Genomic DNA, 24,610 nt, shown 5'->3' on the forward strand with positions numbered 1-24,610 from the left:
ATGATACTACTGGTTCCATGTCTACACGAGAGAATGACTTGCAACGTTGCGATGGAGCGGAGCCTTTATTATCATCCGAGTGCACATTAAAGCATTGTCGATAGAAAAATAGTCAGAAAATAACCTTTGTACAAAAGCGAGATGTGCTGAGAAAATGGTTTGCACTCCATTTTTTGATACAATACTGATGCTTGTTCAATATATGACTGTAATTGTACATGAAAAATACCTGACATGACCATTGCTGCACATTCAGTCATGACTGAAGCGTCACTAAACAGTTGAAAAAAAAACAGTACTCCCCTACATAAGAGGCAGCTCCAGCATTACATTGAAAGGAGACATCAACAGACAGCAAGATTTACAGTATTTACACTTCAATTTCGGTGGGCGGGATGTAGAAAACAAGAATGGGCAGGCCCCCCTCCCAAAAAATAAAGTGACTCATGGTAGATATTACCCACCCTTGACAGAATCTATTTGCATAGCTGTATGTACATTTAAACAACTTAATCATTTGTATTGCGCCCCACGAGACAATAAGTTAGTCTGTACAAACTCTTTGTTTTTTATGAAGGAATTTGGACAATTTGAAACTTTGTTTTGTCTGTAGTCAAAAATGAAACTCGCGCCGCAAGGCACCGCCGTACGTCTGTGTAACAATTCCGAAGGCAACGACGTCGCGCTCTCCTTCGTGTCAATCCGGAGGCTGTCCAGGTCAACAACGCGTGTGTGTGTGAGTGATGCGTGTTATTTCATCTCCTCGTCCTCCGAGGTTTGCTTAATTTGCCGCGAGTGGACCATTGCCCCGGCTAGGAGCTTCTCCTCCAGGGCTACGTGCAGGTCGGGCCCGCCCAGCTCCAGCAGGGGCTCCAGCCCGCGCACGGCCTGGGGCAGGCCGGGCCCCTGCGGAGCCGGCGCGTCTTGGCCGCGTCCCAGGGCCCTGCGCCTGCGCTTTAGATCCAGCTCTCCCTCGTCGTTCTCGCGAGAGCCCCGAGGGCGAGCTGCGGCTTTGACCGGCCCGTCTCGGCCGTCCTCTCCCGGGTCCCCCCGAGCGGCAACTTTCTCTTTGAGGTCTCGTCCTCCTTTCTTCAAAGCTTCGCCGTCTTCTCTCGGAGCCCCCTGCGCGGCGTTGCCGGCGTTTTGGGCTTCTTTGGCTGGCTCGAACTGAGCTGAGCGCTCCTGCGCCTCCTTTTCTTTTTTCTCCAGCAAAGCTTTGTCTGCTTTTTCAATGTCCTGCTGGCGTCTGTCTTTGATGGCCTTCTCCTGCGCTAATTTCTCCTTCAGCGCCTTCTCTTTCTCCAGCTTCTCTCTCTTTTCCCTCTCCAGTCGTTCCTTTTCCACCCGAGCCTGCACTTCTTTCTCAATCTTCTCCCTCTCCAGCCGCTCCTGCTCTCTGGCCAGCTTTTCCTTCGCCTCCCTCTCCAGCTGTTCTTTTTCTAATCTTTCTCTTTCCTCCGCCGCCGCCTTTTCCTTCTTCTCCCCCTCGAGCTGCTCCATCTTGGCTCGCGCCGCGCTCTCCAGCTTCTGTTTTTCATCATCTAGCTTGTCCTCAACGTGCTCGTTGTTCGCTGCCGGCGAATGGATGGCGGGTAGGTTCCTCTTTAGAGGCACCCCTCTGGCCCCCAGCTCACTCTGCTGATGGGACTCACCTGGGTTGTTCTCTTTGTGAGGCGCCGCAAGAGCTACCAAGGCTACTTCCTGTGGCTTGTCTTCAGCAGCCTGAGCTGAATTGGGCGGCGCGGCGCGAGGCTCCACGCCGGCGACTTGCGGAGCCCCGGCGGCCGCCGGCTCTTCGGGCTGCTCCGCATCAGAGTCTCGGGGCTTCACCGCTCCTCCGTCCGCCTCCTCCTCGTGCTCCTGGAGCTCTGGACCAAGCAGCGCATTTCATGGATGAAACATTTATTTTAGAAATTGAAATAAACCTGACGTTGACTGTTCGCAATTCCCGCCGGGGCCCTTTTACCAGATCTCGTTTTATCTCGTCGACCTACCGCCCGGCTGCTTCTGGTGGATTTCCTTGTGCTGCTCCTCGATGACTGCCAGAAGCTTCTCCTGCTGGTCAAGAAGCCTCTTCTGTTGCTCCTGCTGCTCCTTGATGACCTGCAGCAGCACCGCGTGATCCAGCTGGCCTTCTACATTGGGGGCACAACGCAATCATCGGTCGACTCAGGGGGGGAAGACCGTACAAGCGCTTAAGTTAGCATGACCGAGGGTCTCAATGGGAGAGGGGGACTGGGGAAGCGCTATGCACATACTGGACACTTTCCAAATGATAGCAATTGATTTGCTTTTGTTTAAAAAAATAAAAATAAATGCTCATTTTACTGCAAGATTTCAATATTCATTTTAAAAACTGCTTGGCTCAGGCAGTGTCCAGCAAGTGTACAAAGACTTCAAATTGGACGGATGACTCGAACACAAATCAACTACTAGCAAGAACCAGTTAACGAGAACTACGTTAGACGGGTGGTGATGGTGCGTTTAGTAAATCACATGAGGTGCTATATTATTATGAATACATCGGTGAACAGACGCGGCTCGATGTGTGTTTCGAGAGATTTTAGTAACAGACCAAGAGAAGGCGGAGCGAGAAGGGGATGTCGTACCTGCAACCAGCTTTTTTATCACTGTGATCCGGCAGAGAAAGGAGCAAAGAGGCAAAGGTTGAAGAGGAGAGAGAGAGAGAAAAAGAGAGAGGGGGGGCAGAAGTCAACAACATAATGAGAAAGTGGCAAAACAAAAAATGGCAAGCCTTGCATCCCTGAAATGTCGGAAAGTCAGAAAAGAGCGGCTCTGCTTGCGTCCGCCCCGCGTTTATCTTTCAAGAGTGCAACAAGCAAGAAGGGGATCAGAGCGATGAGTAAAAAGATTTCGAGTGAGATTAAAAGTAGCAAGTGGCAAATACTGCAGACCGTTGCCGGCGTTCTTGGTGACACAAATGTTGACTTTCACAATACGCCGGAGATGCGCATTGCCGGATTCTTGACAGTAAACTCGCCATACGTGATTGCCGCTGTGTATTTATTCGTTGCAAATCAATGAAATGTCAAGTTCCTACTCACCGTCCATTTTCTCATCCCCGGCATCTTTGCTGTCTGCCGCTTGGGCTTCTTCAGCAGCAGGTGGCGCTAAAATCACATCAAATATCAAGGCTGCAACTTTGATCTATTTTACGTTTTTTTTTTTTTTTTTTTAAACCAAAGGATTTGGCAATGACGTCTCCTAGCCAGAAACAGATGCAGCGTTTGTTTTCCAGCCAAAGCAAGCGGCTCGAGCCGAGTTGGGAATGACTCGTCTAATGTAAATATCAATCACTCACGTTTCCCCGCAGCCTCGGCAGCGTTGTCCACTTTGTCGCCTCGCTCCGCCGCAGGCTCGTCGGCGTGTGCGTCCACTTGGTCTTTCACGGCGTCGAGCCTCTCCGCTTCTTTCGGGGCTACAACTTCTCGATTCTTCTCCGCCACCTTCTCGAGCACCTCATTGGAACGCCCTTCGCCCCCACCCAGGTCCGCTTCCTCTTTCTTGACAACGACTACCGCCGGCTTCAGCACGTTTTCCGCACTCTCCTCTATTTTCGCGGCGTCCTGACCTCCGCCCGGCTCCGCGTCTCGTTTGCGTTCATCCTCCGCTAATTTCTTTTCCTCCTCCAACTCGGCATTGTTCTTTTTGGTGTCTATCTGGACCTCGTCGTGCGGGATCGGCGGTTCGTGGCGGTGGGCTTCTCCCTCCGGTACGGCGACACCTGTGCGAGCGGACGAGGTCCAATTTAGAAGCTGGGTCATGTTCCGACCCGGGTTCAGTTTCCTTACCGGCGTCGGGGCGGTCCAATTGCACTTCTTCCTCCTTCTTGCTCTCCGGCAGTCCCACTGGTCCTTTAATCTGCAGGGCTTCCTCCGGCTGCCCTTTGTTTGGTTCCAGTTCATCCACCGCCGGGAGGTCGGGTTGGCCGATGTCTCCTGGTTTCACATCGGGAAGGTTCTCTGTGTCCAGAAAGATTAAAATGCAACATGAATTCTGATGTGTCGAATCACTGATTCAATTCGGCAATACGTCCACTAGGTGGCAGTCTATGCTGGCGAGAACAACAAGGGACAAAAAAATAAAAATAACAGACGCAGATTGCACCCATGCCAATAAGATGAAACGGAGGTGACAAACAGGAAACGGGCAAAGGACGCGAGATCAAACCGGTCAAACTATCGCGGGCAAGCAAAACGATCTGCAAAGGGAACGCATCAACTTTCTTTCTTTACCTCCAGTCGCTCTCGCTACCAAACTAATATTACCTCCTTCTGCTTTATAGAGACGCAGCTTCAGGGCCTTTTTGAGGCGCCCGGGGAGATATTGGAAGAAGGTGGTGAAAAGACGGAATCTGGTGGGTGGGGGGAGGGTGTCAAGAGGAAATGAGGAAAAGGGGTGTCGAGAAAATTGCCTCGGTCTGAAGGGCATCATTCTTGCTCCATCAATGTCACCCAGCTCAGAGATGCTCAGAGATACTATCAAAGTCTTATCTTCTCGCCTTGCCTGTCTCCCTATCAGTCATTCTGTTGGGCATGGGATGAAAAATAATATCGCTTTATCTCTTTTCTTTTTTTTTTTTTTCCCCTGGACCCTTACTATGGAATTACATATTCCGTACGTCGCTCGCGCAGGACACGGCGACCGGCGTCAAAGTAAACGCGAGCCTCATTAGCTTAACGCGTCGGAGCCGCCGGTCACGCGTTTTACCGGGCCGCTCGATGACGTCCGGCGGTTGCACGTTGCTCTTGTCGGGTGCCGGGGGAGGGGGAGCTTGGATTTTGGTCGCGGGGCCCTGGGCCGAGATGGACAAAGTGGTGAAGGTGCTGATGAGAAGGATGCCCAGACCCACGCAAAGCACCAGCTATCGGGAGAAAACAAGAGACATGCCCGTAAGTTGTTGAAAAAGATTTTTTTTCCTTCTTTTTTGGGCGACAAGAAGTCTGACGATGGTACCTGAGCGATGATGCTATTCTTCTGGATCTTTCTGTAGATAAGAGCCGGGCATATGAAGCAGATGAGGCTGCCCATGGTGGCTCCGGTCAGACCCAAAATGGTTTCCACTGGGGAGACACGGCAGCAATTCATGTTCACCATCCGCTACTGATTAAATACCGAATAGCTGACCTGGTTGGGTCCCGGTCCACTTTTGAGAGCAAAAAGCGCTTGTCAACACAAAGTCACCTGGTTTTGTCATCATAGACAACGGCAAAGAGGATTTTGTGTCTTGTCTGCTCTTTATCGGTGGGCGCCATTCATAATCAGCTGCCGCGCAGACCCTGGCTCTGCGCTCGCATCTCTGGCATCCCGTTCCTCCCCCCCCCCGGAAAACCATTGCTTATCCAGAGGACGGACACCATATTGTCTCCCTCTAGATTTAGTGTTTGCTCTCCCCAGGGTCCTTACCTCCCTTCTCCTCAGTCTATTAGTCTGATTAGATACACAAAGAGCCAAGCGCGGTTTTGTTTTTGTTTGCGCGGCCAACCTATCAAGGGTTGGAACACGCAGTGCCCATAAAAAGGACGAACGAATGCACCGTTTCCGAGCCGCGAGCGGGACCGACCGTCAAACCTGACGCAGAGTCGGTGACGACACGGGTGTGTGTATGTGGATCGGTTGTGTGCGCACCCTCCCGGCCGCCCCCCCACAACCCTCTGCCTACCCATCTGAAAGGAAATAAAAGTTAGAGCCCTGATTTAAGGACTGCGTTCCGCTGTGACAGTCACTGACTCGTAAAGTCACATTCACGCGGGTCGTTAAAGTGTCCCAGGGACTCTGCCCACACAAAGAAACACGTGCGCTTTTCGAGACCACCGGTCGGCGATACGCACGCACGCACGCACGGCGACTGTACCGTTGGGGATGAGAATGCCTCCCAGCATGGTGCCAAACACGATGCCGAGGGTGATCATCTTGAAGCGCAGAGGAGGCATGTAGCCACCGGCTGCAAACGTCCCATCTTTTTGCTGCAGAGAAAAAAAAAAGGGATGGAAAAACAAAAGAAAAATGGGGCTCATTACGACGCCATTGTATTTTTGTTTCTACGTGTTGGTTATGATTGGTGAAAACCGAGAATCTACACAGACCGAGAAAAGAATTTGCAAATGTGGTCCAGATTTGAGTCTGGAACAAGAAGTACAAGGACATGATTTATTTCGGATCGCCGCTTAAAATGATGTGGCGGGCCAGATCTGGCCCCCGAGCCTTCACTTTGACACCCGTTTGTGCTTGATGTCCCTCAATCCTGTCCGCCAAACTAAAGTCAGTTATGTTTGTGCACCAAAGCTGTGTGGATATGAAAGAAAAAAAAAAAAACAACTGCAATTGAGGTCGCAGATGAGTTCCTCTCCCGGTATGTTTGAGGAGGGCTGTGGCGACACGGGTCACGGCCAGAGAATGACTCAGCGGTTTCTCATCAAGCACAGCAAACACACATATTGATGGGTCGAGCGTGCCCGCGAGATCGTCGGAAAAGAACTCCCGAGATCACCTGCTGCTCGAAGAGCATGGTGTTGATGGCCTGGCGGCACGGTAAGATCATCATCGGGAAGCCGACAGCCACGGACATCATGAAGCCCACCCGGATCACTTCGGTCACCAGGTTGGAGGGGAAGTTCATCAACACGTTGCCCTCGATGTTCTCCGTGAAACTGACGTAGCCAAAGAAGCCCACCTGGGAGAAAAGAACGGTCGCTGGGCGTCGTCAGTCGGACGCGCCGTTTTGAGCTGCGCGTCCACTTACGGTGATGTAGAAGACGGTGACGACGTTGAGGGACGACGTGAAGATGGTGCTCATGCGCTTGACGGACGGCTCATCCAGGCTGTCGTAGGTCGGAAGCACTTGACTGCGAGAGACAAAGCGCACGGCCGGAGAAATTGAATCATTCAGCCAATTATGAGGAATAATAAATACAAATAATAATAATAAATAATCGGTGTGTCAGTGTCAAATTCTCCCATTGAAAATTCATATCAATACTCAGAAAATGTAGAAGAATAAAAAGGCAGTTTCAAAACGGCATTGGATGGAAATGACCTAAAGGCAGTTTGTGTGACAGAAGGAGGTGACGGCGCTCAAGGCTGTCGGAAGTGTCTGGTTCATACGCGTGTCTGATTTCCCACGTTTTTTTTTTTTCTGTTCTGTGCACTCTTGAGAAATTTGGAGGGACCGTGACTTTCGTCTTTTTCTCTTTCACTTTCATACGCTTGGGAGGTTTATGAGCGAGAACCGTCCTGCACTCCCGCTCCGCGCTTAATCCACAAACCATGAAATCTCAATGCCACGGTGAAAATAAAATGGCGCACTGTAAGCTAAGGTGTGTCAACGGTCTCCCAATAAGCGTCGACCGTTGCGATTTCATTTACAGTAGTTTTAAGCAGTCCAAAAAAAAAAAGCTGAGGGGCAATATGTATTGAGATTCATCGTAATTAATTGACTTAAAAAAATGTCCATACAGCAAGGTCGTAAGTCTCAAACTCTTTATCCATATACTGTATTTGCCCATGTGTGAGCTGATCGCCCGTGAGCATCCAAATCTTTATCTAAAAAAAAAAAAACTAAACAAGTCCGGCTCCCATTCCATCATAATGGCAATGTTAAGTAATGATGTAACGGGGAGTAAACACGGTTCATGAATGTCATAAAACTCCAATGTGCTGAGAGCTATTTAATCAGCTTGTGAATGCATCAATGTGTGTCTGTCGGAGGGCCGCGGTCCAGCGTGTTGATTAGTGGATTTGGCTTCGGCTGCCCGCCATCTAACGGCGTTCCTGCCTCGCTCGCTCGGCCCTGACAACGGGCCAAATGCATCATCCTGCCAAATATCACTCAGCGGCTATAGCGGGACCTGGCGCCTGGACACAAGAGCGTACAAACATATGAGGAGGCGTCCTTCCCCTTTAAGCGCGGGCGCACGTCGGTCGTTAATGAACCCGCCCGCTTAGACGGTCGCATTTGGCTAGTTTTGTCCTATTATAGTAACTAAAGCCCCCCTGTAAAGGGAAAATAAACGTATTGTGAATTTGACACACCGCAGAGAAGAGTGTTAACAACCCTGGCTAATTAAAAAAAATAAATTTGAATGGATATAAAACGAGGCTTCAGATTGCAGTCGGCAAAGCCACCAAATGTGCTGAAATCACCCCACTCTCATGCTAATTTGTCGAGCATTTTTATTATTCCTAAACATAACACGTATATCTCTTGAAAACATATCGGCCTTTTGCACTGTGATTTGCATGCACTCATGGCAGACAACAAGGCACTCCGAAATCGGACTTCCCTTTATTTTTCCCCTGCTGCCGCTTCCGCTTTTCACACCGCGATGTGCGCACACTCATTGCGTGCAATGAGGCGTTCTTAAACCGCCACCTCGAACAGCAGATGGGAACGAAGACACTCTAGTTTATATTATGTGGGGGGAGGGACTCATGATGAGTCCTTAGCGCAAGGCAGGAAAACAAATGGAAAAAAATTGTTGAGTACTTTGTCTCTGCACACTTTTGACAATTAACTTCAAACATGGAGAAGGTATTTTGGAGCAAATCTGTGAGCGCGCTTTACAGGGTCTCGCTTCAGTCCCGGGCTTCGTCACCCCCTGCTGTCACTTCCTCACTCATATACAAACACACACACACACACACACACAAATACCGACGCTTATGCAGCAACAATCGCTAAATCTATCTCCAACGTTGTTTTCAAATTGCATTTTTTTGGGAAATACCTCAAACCAAAGACTAAATTAGTAGACGACAAAGGAAGAGAAACAGCATGCACATGGATGTGAGGGAAGAAAAATGGAAACGTTTTTTCCTTTGTTAGAATTTAAACAAGGTGGTGCCACTACCAAAGTTAATGGAGTCAGAAAATCACTGCAAAACTCCTCTTGAATATATTTCCTAATTTTATAGCCGTCATGTGCCAAATACTGGCAATGTCACGGAGTTGTATGTGCTTCTATTACCGCGTGACTGTGAGATGCACATTAGCAGAATCAGCCGTCTCTTTGCGCAATTATAATTCTCTTGCACTGCATATTGTCAGATCCCCACCCCCTGTTGTGGCTTTTTGCAATCATGCAAGGATAAAGTGTGCCCATCCATCCGCCGTCGGGTTTACAGGGACCACTGTTTGTCAGTCACTGAGCTCGTGAGACGTTTACAGTCCGGTCCAGTGCAAGAGGTGTACTTACGACTGACAGGCGAAGGCCATCCCACAGATGGGGAGACAGCGAAACACCCCCTCCCAGCGCACCACATTGACCTGCCCTAGCCACCAGCCACTGAGCAGCTTGTGTTTGAATGAAGACAGCACCATCTAAGGGGAAGGAGGAGGGGGGAGGGGGGTTACAGCGCAAACCAAATCAAGACAGGTGGAGGAAGATGGAAAGAGGGGCGTGGCCAGGGGGCCGGGGGCTCCTCCCATGCATGGGGTAACTCATGAATGAGGAGAGAGAAACAGAAGAAATGAGGACATGGATACACATCATGCTGCACCTGCCAGAATCAAACAGATGGGCGCGAAGAGCATGGCGATGAAAAAAAAAAAAAAAGAAATAATACAGTCAATATAGATGATGCAACTAAATCCAGCTCCTTCAACCTGATGAAAAGGGGTCCAAAATATTTCACTTGACTATTAACACCCCTACTGCTGTCCAAACGCACACACGCACAAACACACACACACGTGATCTGAGGAGGAAAAAGCCGAATTAAAAAAAGGTGAGAAGTGAGGAGAAGCTGGCTAAATGTTTCGCAATTGTGGGAGATATTTTGATGAAGTCATGAAATTCAGGCTCCTTCACCCAATGCGTCTTTCACTGCCCTCCTGATGGTGTAAGAAGCCCCCCGGGTGGGGGTGGGTCCAATGGTTTACTTACGGGTGACAGCAGAAGGTGGTGGCGATAATGGGCAGGCACTGAATGACGCCCTTCAAGCGCCACAGGTGAACCCGCTCCAACCAGGAGCCTGAGACTATGCCGTAGCGCAGGGACGACAACACTATCTACAACGTGAGCAGCGGGGAGAACGGCAGGGAGAAAGTAGGGAAGAGGATGGGGGGGCCGGTGGGGTTCAGGAAGTCAAAATGAAGGGAAAACAGGACACAAAAGGTAAAAAGAAGGAAAGAGTGGGAAGGGTGAGAAGGAGATTTGTGATTGTTAGAGGCTTTGGGGTTATACGTGGACCAGGCTGGACCTGCATCTACTAAATAGCAGACACACATCGCAAAACGTATTTCGGGTTTGCCTTCGCGCCGCCGCGCTTCAAAAGGCGCGGCCTACAGAGTTACTGTAAGCTGCAGTGGGAAGTCTGTGGACGCGGGAGTGCATGTGAGGACCCAAACACACAGGTGAGTTCTTACAACAGGCAGAAAATGGGTGCTGGACTCCAGGCGGGGGGAGGAAAAAAAAAAAAAGAAGATCTTAGCATGGTACATTCTGTGCATCTTCTCTTGAGTAATAAAAAAAGCATTCGTTTTTACCCGGTGGTGGCTGCAGACAGGATGGTGTTTACTAATAATAAGTGGAATATGTAACAAAGTCACATTTAGGGCTACAAATTAGGGCTGAAACATCCATCCATCCATTTTCTAATCCACTTATCTTCCACAAAAGGCATTTACAAAATGCATTTGATATTTGAATTTGAAGTCGGCGGCACAGAGAGAGAGAGAGGAGCGACCGGCTCACCGTGAACATGAAGAAAGTGTAGAACATGAGCGCCATCGCCGAGAAGGACTGAATAGAGGACATCATGTTCCGCTGCAGACTCAGAGGCAGCACGATGAAGAGCGACACGGCGATCAGCAGCAGCACGCGGAAACTGCCCGTCACCTTGAGAAAATAAGACGGGAGGCGGTTCAGAAACCCAAACACCAATTGGCTTTCCGGTGACTTCAATTCTGCCGTTGAGATGTTGACTCAAAATCCCAAACCTGTAAACCCAACAGCTGGGCAAAGAAATTGGAGCCCAGATCGGCAATGACCACGTAGAAGGCAATGCAGGTCCCCAACATTAAGCCGATCATACTGTGAGGACACAATGTGAAGCGGCATGTCAAATCTACTGTGTTTATTATATTTTTTAACTTGTAAACACTGGTTATGTTAAAGGTAAAAAAAATACAATAAATTCCTCAAAACCAAGCTATGCTACAAAATGTAAATGTGTTGAGGTGTATGGATAACAGCATATATTAACGGTATATTTACCTGGTTTCCACCAGTGTTTTTCCCGCTTTACCGTAAGCGTGGAAGGCTGCAAAGACAAATACGAAGTTAGCGTGTGGGGTCTGTCTTGATATTAGCATCAGCAAAACAAAGCAAATGTTGCACTAAAAGCATACTGGACAGACTGGTGTTTCACTGTGTGCGTATCGAAACATCATTTGATACATTTGTCGAAGACCTGGTGAGCGACGTGGGCGTCAGCCATCAAAGTGTCAAGTTGGCTGCTAACTGGCTACATGCGTTAGCCTGTCTTGTGCATGACTTATAAAACTAATTATAAGAACGTCACTTCTGCACAATTTCCCAGATTACATCTCACCCAATCCAGCATAGGTCCTTCTCTTGGTGTTGCTTGCGGTGTGGACAAGGAACATGCATGACTTGTGCGTCATCCAGGAGCAAAGGAACAACAGGAGAGTTCCCAGTACGATCCCACACTGAGGAAAAACAAGCGCAAGTCAAAGCTAGTACATGTGTGCATCCATCTTGAAATGTACTTTGCATTATAAATGTCAGAGCAAGGAGTCAAGGGTACATTCGCATTGCACACTAGTTAATAAAAACACATCAGTTCCAATATGGCATCTCAACCTGCTGACAGCATACAAGTGATTATATACATGTCATTTCTACTGCCATATCATAGAACGTTGCATTTACTCGTGTTCTTGTTCTTCTTCGCCTCTCGGCACTGAACTTCCTTTTTACTCATTTACTTCAAGTCACGCACAATTGAGCAGAAATGAGGCAGGAAATGAACAGCAAATAACGATCAGTAAGTCATTCTGCTCCAGGCGATTGTCGGTTTAAGGCGAAATTTTATATCTATGGCGGTGACGTAAACCCCGAATCGCATGTGTGAAAGTAGGACTGCTGGTGTTCATGGTGGATGAGACAATGTTTGAGTTCAACAAAGGATCCACTGATCTTAGTGTTGACAGATTTAACTTTGTCCTACCTTAGGCAAATATACATGGGTATGCAAAATTAAGCACACGAAACACATTTACTATTACACAAAATAAGACACGCCCTTCCATATTTGGTTGTGTTGTTTCCAGTTTTGACTACAAGATTTATTTCCGTGCATTGACTGGTCATCCTCCATGAAAGATTCTCAATGGGTTTCTGCTTCAGAAAGTGATCTTTTCTAACTAAACTTGATAACCATTCCGGCCTTCCGTTTAATTTGATTCCTGACAAACTACTTTTAAAAAAAAAGTCCTGCACCTCGGGCTATATCACGCTTACCGTTTAACACAGAAGCTACTGCGCAAAGCTTCATTAACTTGTTGGCAAGTGAAACAAGACAATCACTGCAGTAAATATCCCAAGGGATATTTGTGCGGCTAAATCAAGACAAGCTTCATTTTCATAGGAACAAGTTTGCTAGGTGGTGAGATACTGATCCTTTTCATGGTTATTTGGAAGGAGCTTACTGCTTACTACTGTACATGCATATCCAATATTTGAATTTAATGTAAACAGCATGTCGGCATATTACGATAACCATAAAAGTGAGACCGTGCAGTTTTTATTTTGTTTTGTAAGAAACAAACAGACCAAGGAAGAACTACCTATGAGCGACAGATGAGACAAACGGGGTGTCAGGCTAGCAGTGTCTGAGTGGCGGCTATTTTTGTGGATTTTTCTAAAATTAAAGTGGGTAAGCAATCCATAAAGACACCTATTTGAACATAAGACATTTAAAAAGTCAATTTCAATTTTAAACAGGTGGGCTAAGATGGCGGCCTCGGAGCGCGCACGTCAAATGCGAGCACGCGCACAGGTGACGCACCTGTTTGAAGCAGAAGGGCATGGTGAGCACACTCACGCCGACGATGCTGTTCACCACGTTCATGATGAGACCCCAGTTCGAGGCCGTCATTTTGGGACATGAAACCTCTTCTTTCCCTCGGTAGGCAAATGTCAAATAACACTGAAAAAGAACAGCAGTGCACGAAAGCACGAGAACACGTCGAAATGTATCTCTTGGCCACAGCGGGGTTCGTCTCAGTTCCGGGGCGCCTCAATTTGCTCCAGTGACGTGGCGCTGTGGGGATAGTAAACATTCGTCACCCTCTTGACAACTACTTTTTAAACGTTTGAATAAGAGAAAAATAAAACATACTATTGTCTGAGCGCATGTCACACAAAGTTAAGTTTATCACGAAAGCACAAAGATAACAACTTAACCGTTAAAAGGTTCACCATTCACTGATCGCAGCGTCGGCCTGTTTGCGTATTCATGGCTGTCATCGTGTCGATTATGTCCATAGAGTCGTGTCCTTCTTTAAAAACGTGGACACAATAGTTTTAAAACAACTCTAATTCGAAATAGTAAATCAAAAATGCGCCTTGACTGTTTCCGCCCCCACCTCCTACTCGCTGGCGTAACCAGGAAGCAGCGATTGGAGTCGGCGAAGTGAAAAAAGACAACACAGCCTGCACTTTGCCTTCCATGAAACAGTGGGGCGCCCCCAAGCGCCTCTCTCGTGCTTGCGCGTTTGATGCAATAAGGCATCATCTCACTTTTGATGTGTTTTTAAGGTGTACAAAGAAAATACTTGACAGCAGAGGTTCTCAAACAGTTGACACCATGTACCGCCTTAAAAAAAACCCTCTAAGTCATCATAAAGAGGTTTGTCTCCTTAAAGTTTATTCAATAAAAGATCAATCCTGATGCAGTTAAAAGACTGTATATGACACATAAAAGTAAAATAAACAAATGTACTGAAACGTTGTTCACTGTGCTTAAAAATTCAATGCAAAGGTGTTGCCCTAAAATGTTAAATACAACTGTAAGTTGAGGGGTTCGTAGGTTACACAACTAAACTGTACTCGGGCAATGCTTCTTTTGCCTACAACAAAGGGAGCAGTACTCGTCCCGTATTTTAAGAATCACCGCAATACAGTACTGCAGGAAAGTACAAACACCTGAAAAATCTTACTGCAATGAAGTAATTGATGACTGTACTTCCCACCAGGCCTACATCGTTCTCTACTTGAATTGCCAGGAATTTGTAACCTTTTGAAGTTTGTTTACACAAATATATTTACACTACTTTTATTTTATACCACAGTTAATGGCCTACTATGAATCAGTGGTTCTCAAACTGGGAACTTTGGATTTTGTTGCCCCGTGCTTGTGACGTGTAACGACAATAAAGTTTAATCTAATCCACTCATTTGTTTCCAACCTTTTCAGCCTTTCATCTCTTCATCTGATAAGTTGAGATGCCGATTCCATGGTTTCAGATGTCTCGGTTGAGAGCAGTTGACGGCAGATAGTATCACTGAAAAACCTCCCAGATGGTTTCATTTAACTAACTGCTCGTGGATCACAGCCGTCATCAACTATTTCAAGCATTTATGTTTTTCTTCTTTGTTGCCTTAATAATAGCCTCCAAAAATATGAACAAAGCAACTGAAATGTAGACTGGAGAGTGAAAACGGCCGTAATCGTAACAACGTCCAAAGCGGTTTATTTTCAGTTCATAAAATTCTGTACTTTTGAGAAGTAACGTGCGTTTTGAATATTCTAACTTGTGTTGCTATTTTTACAGGTGGGCCTCGGTCTACGACTGTCCCGACGTTCGACGTTATCTGGTTATGCTATGAACTCATTCGCTTGCAGCATGCAGGCCAACAAGAAGCAAAGGTAAGGAATGTTCTCTTTTTTTTTTCATGTAATTATGGATTCGCTCCTGCATTAGGGACTTGCGTACAAAATCGGCTCATGTCCGGGTCAAAGGAACGGAACGTTAACGTCATAAAAAAAGGTGCTCTTGTAGTCAGAAAGTGCAGCCTACTTCCTCTTACACTGATTGGCTTTGTAATCATAACAACACTAATATATCTATGTATATAAGCAGATCCTGTTTTTCCAGCCTTCAGATTCCGGTCAGGAAAGGGAAACAAGGGGGGGGGGGGATGCCGAGGCTAAAGGTGTGAGGGTAAACAAACAAAAAAAAAACTAAAACACACTCAGGGGGAGAAAAAAAAAAAACATTCAACTCCAGCACCTTAAATGTAACTTGTGATGGTTTATTCCTGCTGCCTGCCTGCTGCCCTCTCAGATAAAAGACTATTGTGTTGTTTGACCAGGAAATGGAAGAAAGACTCTCGGGGTAGTGGGAGGGGGGGAAACCCAGAGCATTTTGCCCAAGAAGGGTTGCACTGTATCTCCAAGGATCAAGGTTATTCAGAGGCTGGGATGTGATGGTTAGGGAGGCAGCTGCGGGATGAATGAAAGTGTATGTCGGATGGATTTTTTTTTTCTCTGCTGCAAGGAGCGGGGTGTGTGTGTGTGGGGGGGGGGCGCCATTGTTGCAAACTTAAAGGGCGCGTTTGCAATTAAAACCACATCCGGGTAAAAGAACCAATCAGAGACAAGACGCTGTGGCCGCCGAGATGTCAATCATTTCCCCCTGCAGCCTTGTGCTTTGGAAGCATTCCAAAATCTATAGCAAATAAGAAATACAGGTCGAAATAAAATGCCTCTCCCTCATTTGCAACAACTGGGCATAAGACTGGAAAACAGAAGCAGCGCAAGCAATCCAACAAAGCTAAAAAGACGGAGGAGCAAACGAAAAAAGCATGAGCGTACAGTCAGAGTTTCCTGTAAGAGTCTTTTTGCATTCTTCAAAATAATTCAAACATTGAACCGATAACATCCCTGTGTTATCGCAACCCTCCATTACCAATAAGTCATGCTACCGTTGCAGCGGCTGTGGCCAACATTGGCTTCTTTACATTACTTATTTGTATCCATTATGAATGTTTACATTTTGTACAGCTTTCACCACAGATAGCTGTTGCTAAATAAGCAGCTACAAAGCAATAAAATGTTACATGCATGTTAGGGGGGGGGGGGGGATAGTGAAGTGAGGCTACGTTCAAATCTTGCTAGTAGTTGAACAATAGAAACATCCCATTTAACAAGATGCTACTTTGCCGTAGCGCTCACGCTTGTCAGCGCCGGATGTGCTGTTGAGGCAGATGCGTCAATGCTAAGTGGGCAGGGAAACAATCAGTTCTGCCTCTAGCCACACTGCATTATTGATAGAAGCGAGTCATGAAAGACTACGTAGCGCTTCTGTACGGCGGTTACATATTCCGTTAGCATTGGGTGTGCACAGAAGTGACAATTTGACGTCTACAAATCAATGGGAATCTAACGCCCCATATAACGGTATGTGTTTAAGAATCAAAATATTGGAGAAAGCTATTTTTCTTCTCATTAAAAAAAAAAAAAAAGCGCAATTGCTTATTGCTGTCGTGTGTGTGTGTGGAACGGATTAATGGCATTTCCATTTGTTTCAATGGGGAACGATGATGTGTTTTTTGTTTTTACTTCTATCTTTAATTTTACGGCGAAAATGTAATTTCCAGGAACTCTGATCACTATGCGTGTGTAAGTGTGCATATGTGTGTGATCAGAGAGGTTAAGACAGGAAAGCCCTGCTCCTTTTGCACCAGTGACCCCTCCAAATCAATGTGACAGACCAGTTGATTGGCTGGAAGGTCCTGTCTTTCTGCACCTAATCCCTCAAGGTAGACCCTCGGCCAGGCCTGCTGCGTTTAAGTGTGCGTGTGCGCATGCGCGTGTGTTGTGTGTATGTGTGTGTGTGTGTGTGCCGTGCATCCGTGCACTTGCATCTGAGTCTTTCTGCACCTAATCCTTCAGGGTAGAGCACAAGCCACGGGTTGGGGCATTGGCGCAGTTATAGAGGTCAGGCATGTGTGTGTATGTGTGAATGCTTGAGTTTTTCCTCCCCCGGTAGTCCAATTAACAGCGGGGCGTAGCGACGTATATTCCACAGAGTCAGTCATGTGTTTGGTCGTAGTAGTGGGTTATCGGAGCGGGGCGAGGGCCACATTTTAGGGCAGATTCAGACGGATAACCCACTTTGGGTGAAATTAGACGCAGGCATCTGGATTTGACCCCGGGTCCTTGCCGTGACCCCAAAGTGACCAAGGGGGTCACGGGGCACAAAGCAGAGCGGCGACCCCGCGCAGGTCAAGCATGCGGGCGGCTGAAAGGACGCCTTTGTGGTGCCTGGCATGCTCACGATTTCCCATGAGCGCCAGGGGACTATGTCTGCCCAGGAAAAGAGAGGCGGAGAGACGAGGTGCGTGTGTGTGTGTGTGCGTGCGGCGTAATTGATTTTTGTTTGGATTTCGAGTTGCTTGATGTGTGATTATCCTTGACAAGATGCCCTGATTTATTATTATTTTTTTTTATTTGCTACCTTCCATGTGGGCGCGTTTGATTTCCGTGTACTCGGGCAAAGATTTACTTTGACTGATGAAAACGTTACCACTCTAATTTATTCCAATCCAAATAATCCGAAAACTCCTTCATCGTAGAGCGGTGGAAAAAAAAAAGACGACAAACAAATCCAGCCTTGGTCTTTCATACCCCTTCCGATCCCAATCCCGGCGCATATCGAAACCTTGGAGGCGAGTTAATTCTTGCGTGTGTTTGTTTGAGTGCGTGCATCGGCCTGAGAGATTCGAGGTCCGCCCGTGGTCGCCGCTTGTGTACATCTGTTAGCGGCTCCTTAATGAGCGTGCGCTCGCCGCCTCCAGTGCTTGTGTGTGGCCCTCGGAGAGGCAGAGAGAGGAGCCCTCTGCTCCAGTAATCACATTTAATTACACACCAGCATTAGACGGCCCGTGAATGGGGTTTTTAGGCAGGCCTCTCACGCTGGAATTGGCCACATCCCACCGAACATTGCCCACCTTTGTCCCCGGCCGTCCCCTCTGTCTTCTATTAAGATTTTGTCATTTGACCATCAGCAAAGCACTACAGTCGAGCACTAACAACGAATGCTGCACATTAAGAACTCCCGGGGTAAAGAGGACAATAGGCGTTTTCTCGGCCAGGGCGGCGTGTGTCAGTCTCATTAATGAGGCCAAGGGACCACACGTTAGACTCATCAGCAAATCACGTTGCCCCCCCCACCCCCAACCCACCCCCGTTCGAAATAGAGGCCCAAAAGAAAAATCCCGCATGTCTGCTCGGGTATGATTTAAGCTTAAGAAAAATGGACAGGCCAAGTGTATTCTGTTCATTTCCAAGGAAGGGTTGGAGAGGGAGGGGTGGGTGGGTGGTCGCACTGTGAAATCAATTTTTTGAAGCGGAGCGGGTTGAAGCTGACGTGGGGAGAAAAAGATGCCAGGTCGCCTATCTGCACGCCGCGCACGCACACCGAGCAGCATTTACGCGTTAATATCGACATCTATCACCGTGTTTACGCGTGAAATTATGCTCCAGCCCCGCCCTACCCCCCCCCCCCGAAAATCACGGTTTTAGGTCAACACGTGTAAACAACACACACTCGAATGGTTTTACCTCCAATGTAAACCCGCTGCTGTGCCTTGAAAACATTTTTAATGCCTTCACTTTATCATTGCTTTGGAAAACGGCAACGTCCCCGTTTGAAGTACTAGCTGGAATTTTTCTCCTTCAATCCATTTCAAGCTTTGTGATTGTCTTTTGCTTTTTTCACCCTTTAAGGAAATGGCCAAGGCTTCCAATTTGTATCAGCCATTTAAAAAATATATTTATTAAAAAAATAAAATAAAGACAAACATAAGGACATGAATTCCTCAATTCCTCAGTAGCAGCAGTCATATTCATCTAATAAAAGCCTGTGCGTATTATATTGCCTGTCTACATGTGTTGCTCCACATTTGTGTTCAAATATCCATTCTTTATAAGATCGGCACGCTAATGCTATGGCTCATCCTGGCAATGTTTTTTTTCCTGACGCGTTAGCATTAAACCAGCAGCCTTGATGGCAAACTTATTGTTTTAAATAAACACATCCTTCTCTTTGTTTTATGTTTAGTTTGACAGTAAACGTCAACTGGGAGTAGCATGAAGTCCTTAAAAAAAATCTGTCAAACTGCTCCTTAGTGTGAAGTGAGCTGAATCGCATCTCAAACGCTTGCCTGCAAATCAACGCAAAAAAAATAAAATAATAATTTGCAAGTCGGATCACTCATTTAATTTAATTTATTTATTAATTGTATTTAATTGAAAGATGTTTGGGGTTTCTTTCTCTTTCTCCTTTCTTCTTTCTACATACATTCTTGCTGCTGGAGGCTGTAAATTTCCCCAGTGTGGGACGAATAAAGGATATCTTATCTTATGTTATCTTATCTTATCTTATCTTATCTTATCTTATCTTATCTTATCTTATCTTATCTTATCTTATCTTATCTTATCTCAAGGCACCACTGCATTATATTTTTATATTTTTCCAAGCAGTGAAAATTTGCCGTTCTGATCTTGCTACATTTGGGAGTGATTTCCTTACTAATTTACCCCGGCTTTCCTCCAACCCCGACCTCCCTATTTTCACACACGCACACACACACACACACACACACGCAGTCTCGAACTGACCATAAATCCAGTTTGTTTTTCAAAGGCCAGACTCATAAAGAGAAGAGGTGACAGAGCAGCACTGATGGGTCAATATCGCCACTCTCGCTACAACACACACGCTTGCGCACACTAATGCGCTCCCATACGATATGCATGACCCTGTACACACACAGGTATGTCGAATGTCGAATTTGCATGAGAACACACTCATTTTTATTCATACACACACACACACACACATTAACAGAAGCAGTGTGTTGTGAATGGTACGTTTGAGTGGAACAGAATGACTGCGGGAATTCATGCTGGCTTTCCTCTATTAAATCGACTATAAGGCTTACTGTGTATGGGAGTGCTGACGTCTCAGCCCACTGTGATGATCTACAGCCTGTAAATGTGTGTATGTGTGTGTTCAAGTCTACCTGTTGCCTGGGATCTATGGCCCGAGGGGGTTTATAGAGCACATTTGCGCCCATTTGCCTATGTTGAAATTGGCGTTTTTTTTGCGAGTCAGCGTGTCCGTGTGGGCGTGCAGCTGCATGCTCCATAGCTTCCTTTTTTGCAGCGTTTAGGGTTTGGCACACAGAGGGTGGGAATTCCTTCACATTCACATCAAGACAGAGGAGGGTCTCACAGTCGACTTCGCACGGCTGCAAACCCCACACACGGGGGAGTGATAATTTACTGTCGGAGTGGGCCGCAACTGGAGGGGAATCGGTGAAGAAGTGGAAACGGGACAAGCGTGCGTACTGTACATGAAGTGCGTCTGAAAAGTTCCAGGACTGGTGTCCTAAACCCAAACTATGAGTTTCCCCATTCAATGTTGGCCGGGTGGACCAACTGACTTGACGACAGAAATTGCATTTTAAGATGTGGAGGACATCAAGATGGCTGCAGTGGCGGAGCTGCGAAAGAAGAATCTTTCTCGAGGTGCGTGATGGGGTGACAGAAATGGCTCCAAAAATGACGACGTGAAGAAGAAAAAAACGCCCATCCTGGAACTTTGCTGACATTCCTCGCACATCTTTGTGTAAATGACGGTTAAGACGTTAAACCGTAACAATTTGTTATGTGTGATGTGATATTTTTCGGACATGCGTTGGCTCAATAAAGGTTGCGAAACATTGTTTTTGAACGCGTTCCACACGTCAAAGGCTGGACAGGTGCTTCCAATCTGAACCTGCGACTGCTTTTGACAGTTTACGACGGGACTCTTTCAAAGTGAAGACTTTTTGAGAATGGCAATCCAAGGACGGGAAAAAAATGCAGTTGTCATCGAGTTAAAAAGACGCGCGTCCCACACAGTTAAGCAACCAAATGCATGATTCATTCGATGGAATTTTGAAACCGTTTCCACATTTTAGTATCGGGCCTTGTGAGACTCTGACACTCACTCCGTCGCCGACGTAGCTTTCAACATTCCTCCCGTTTCTTTTTCTTCCTCCCCTGTGCAAGATATACTATCCTCTTCCACCCTTTCTCCCTTTTTCACATGCCCTCCCCGCCTCGACTTGTTCTCCCTTCCTCTTCCTTTCTTCTGTTCTCATCGAAATTCAGCCCTCGCCGTGGACACCATTGATCTCGCCTTCCCGCATGTTTAAGAGCCGCTGGGCGGCAGAAGTGGACTGGATGGGGGGGGTGTTGGGGGTGGGGGGGGGGGGGGGGCGGACGCAGGGCGCAGAAAGGGAACGGCGAGAAGAGAAGTGGGGCGGAGAGAAGAAGAGGGCCTTTAATAGCGGCGAGGAGAAGAAAAGACACGGGCTCTCCTCGTGATCACGTCTTCCGCCTCTCTTTCGGAGACACAAGAGAGGAGCTATTTAGTGGAGCCCACACATAACGGCCACTTTATTTACTCTGCTCCTTTCAGCTTGTGCCAAGCTGTCGGCCAAAAACAGTAAAATGACCTATTTGACAAAGTACTAAGCCCCCCCAACCCCCCACCCCGCCTTGTCAATATGCTTTATGTTATTATTATTATATTATATATTATATTATTATTATTATATTATGGATAAACATTTCAAACCCGCGTTGATGACAAAGGTGGCAAAGGTACTCGGATTTTGTACCAGAGTATAAGTACATTAAAAAAATTTGGATGAAATTAGATGGTTTAATTAGAAGTGTCGGCTCAGCGCCCGCGCTAGTCAAAAAATAAACCGCAAATTGGTACTCAACTAATCCGAACAATATATGCTAGTATGCACACTCTCTTCAACATGTGGGCACATTTAGATATGACCCACCTTTAATCCCCCCCTCAGGCCGCACACATTGGTCCACTCTCCACATCCAGAGCTGCGCCAGCCTGAGAAAAGGTCAGCAGGCCTACCCGGGCTGTCCCGAGGCCAGGCTGGCGACCTAGCAGTCCCCCCACAATGCATTTCCCTCTCCGCCGACTCCCCCGCTGACCTTTAAGGAGACTCTCATTGCTACCAGACCTCTGACAGACTGTGCAGCTCCTTAGAAAAATCACCACGGAATGTATTTTGGGGGGTGGTGGGCCATTGTACAAAACACCCTGCGGTGTTTGGTATTGAAGAACCATTTTGTATTTTTGCTAAATTGAGCTTTGTGAGCTCAGTGGAGAAATCTGCTGACCATTACTAATGGTCCCCCCCCCCACCCCCATTTCAATGTTTACTTTGAATTGTAATTTTCGGCCTGTATGAAATTATACATAAAATCAACAAACAAAAGCACTTTGGTTTTGTAGCCAGTTGTTATTTCCCACCAGCCACTGTTCGGATTTGGGAATAATGTCGCTCAACATTCAATTGATTTGATTTAAAGTCCCCTTTGACAAAATTATCTTTATTTCCTATGGGATTGATTTATTTGGGTCATCGTCAGACTGGTGAATATACAAATTGTGTTAGCATGTCATGGGAAGAACGCTACAAAATCTTTCGGCCTTTTAAGTTATTGCTTCGGAACGATCCTGTATCCGGATGATGCTACCTTCTAAATTTCGCATTCCTTATGCGTCACGGGGGCTGATCACAGGCCGGAGCACGTTGCGCGTGTTCGTTGTGCACAACCCCGCCCCACGCTCCCCCAGCCCCAACCTACTGCACTCAATGCCTCTCGTTAGAGGCCTCTGAACTTTGTACATTCAAAAGCAAATAGGCTGCCACATAAAAATCATCTTTCATTTCTTCTGCAGTCACTCACAGACGCACACACATTCACACACACGAAGAAGTACCCCGTCAGAACATGCCCCCCCCAATCCTCTCCAACATACCAGGCAAAAAAGATTCCATGAGAGAGAACAATATGTATAAGAGGACCAAATATATACAGTCTATATTTTTTTTAGCTCTCCAAGTACCACCATAATGACCAACATGAAAATACAGACAGTGTTCACTGTATATCAGGCTGAAGTTTAATTCATAATATATAATTTAACATGATGTGCAACTTGCATATTAACACTGTTTAAAAATTGGAGAAGGAAAAAAAATGTACCCAAACAATTTATTCACTGAAAAGACAGAAAAGTGAACTAAAAATGGTCCCTAACAAAATGCTTGCAAACATTCTGCTCTAAAAGATTAAAAGATTTAGGACTAAATTAGTACAACTAAATTAGTACAACAAATATACAGAACCCTTGATAATGTAATCCATAATGTAATCCAGCCCAGCTCCGTGGGCTGGATTCAAGAATCAAAGCGGGCCGTTTTTGGCCCGGGGGCTGTAGTTTTACCACCCGGGGTAAACATCTGCACTGGATTTGTACAGTGAAATGATATCCAACAATAACGTCAACATTCAAAACTCATTTCAGCGCCGCTCCGAGTGACCTTAAACAATATATCTGCGTGCGCGCATGCACGGCCACGCTGAGTTTGTATCATTATCGTCGTATTCATGCGTGACTAAGACATGACAAATTCTAAATTCCCACAGGTGTTCCCTATTTGCGGTGACCACGGCAACTCCGCCCCTCCTTCTTAACCCCTTTTCAAAGTTTAATCAAAAAGACTTTCAGGATCTGACCTCAGCCGCCTCCACTTTTCCGTGCGGTTGCGGTTCAGAATGAGGCCAGCAGGGGAGGCTGTGGCTCACCCTTTTTTTTTTTTTGCTCTCATGCTTGTCATCTCCCCCCCAGCTGATCTCACGGGTCAAAGGTCGGCACCCGGGTGTTCCAGTTGAGCTCACCCGGACGGGAACCTGCGACGTCGCAGGTGTGGACCGGTTGCGCGCGTACGGCAACTCTAAGGATGCGACTCCTCGTCGGTCCTCCCCTCGCGACCTCTGACCTCCTCTCCTCTGTCAAGTTGTTGTTGCATATTTGGTCGTTGCCATGGCGGCGGCGGTTTGTTTGAGGCGGTCGCGGGATCATCCGTTATGTCACCTGACCCCATGCTGAACCCGTGCGCCCACTCACGCAATTTGGTGTGATAGCATTTAAAACAAAGGCCTTGTTAGAAAAAAGAATAGGGAGGTTGGGGGGGGGGGCGGTACAGGAATGAAGAAAGGCTCAGCTGTGGCCGAGCTTCGCCTCCTTTCAATTTTATGAGGATGGCCGGGTCGAAAAGTAAGTGTCGGCTTTTGACATGTATGACAGGACATGAGCGCAGAGGCACATGTGACCCTGCGACACGCCCCGCCCGCGTAAACACACACACACGCACGCACCGGCACGCACTTTCACATCTGCTTTGGCCATCGGCTCCGGTTGACGTGCCCCTCCTCCCAAGACACACACGCATTAATTCTCCCCGTAGTGCTGCTCCTCATAGCTTTCTCTATCACTGGCAAAGTAAACCCACCATGTGAGAATGATGAATGGGCCATCCTGCGCCGGAAACTCACGTTAAAACCTCCTACTACACACACACACACACACACACACTCGCACACACGCCCACACAGCCCTTCGCTTTCTGCTGCACTCTCCCTATCTGACTATGCTTCTCTCCTCTTTCCTGCCGAGCTCCCA

General features: G+C 47.0%; 1 protein-coding gene across 3 annotated transcripts; it reads right to left on the bottom strand.

Moving 5' to 3' along the window:
• Positions 1–58: 58 nt before the first annotated feature.
• On the bottom strand, positions 59–13,683 carry slc38a10 (solute carrier family 38 member 10). 3 transcript variants are annotated; one of them, XM_052069628.1, is made up of 18 exons: positions 13,452–13,683; positions 13,054–13,308; positions 11,575–11,692; positions 11,238–11,283; positions 10,961–11,054; positions 10,716–10,859; positions 9,216–9,340; positions 6,764–6,866; positions 6,512–6,694; positions 5,876–5,987; positions 4,978–5,084; positions 4,732–4,885; positions 3,813–3,983; positions 3,323–3,745; positions 3,066–3,131; positions 2,610–2,630; positions 1,995–2,135; positions 59–1,868 (listed from the first exon to the last, which is right to left on the bottom strand). In XM_052069628.1, exons 2-18 carry the CDS (start codon positions 13,141–13,143, stop codon positions 751–753), a joined length of 3,216 nt encoding a protein of 1,071 aa, XP_051925588.1. In that variant the 5' UTR covers positions 13,144–13,308; positions 13,452–13,683; the 3' UTR covers positions 59–750. The 3 variants fall into 3 exon arrangements, with proteins under 3 accessions (XP_051925588.1, XP_051925587.1, XP_051925589.1); XM_052069627.1 differs by lacking the exon at positions 9,216–9,340 and adding an exon at positions 9,906–10,030; XM_052069629.1 differs by lacking the exons at positions 2,610–2,630; positions 9,216–9,340 and adding an exon at positions 9,906–10,030 and having other exon boundaries at positions 13,452–13,682.
• Between the last annotated feature and the right edge of the window lie 10,927 nt (positions 13,684–24,610).

This window comes from Hippocampus zosterae, chromosome 7 (genome assembly GCF_025434085.1).
Source record: "Hippocampus zosterae strain Florida chromosome 7, ASM2543408v3, whole genome shotgun sequence".
In the NCBI taxonomy this organism is placed as follows: domain Eukaryota; kingdom Metazoa; phylum Chordata; class Actinopteri; order Syngnathiformes; family Syngnathidae; genus Hippocampus; species Hippocampus zosterae.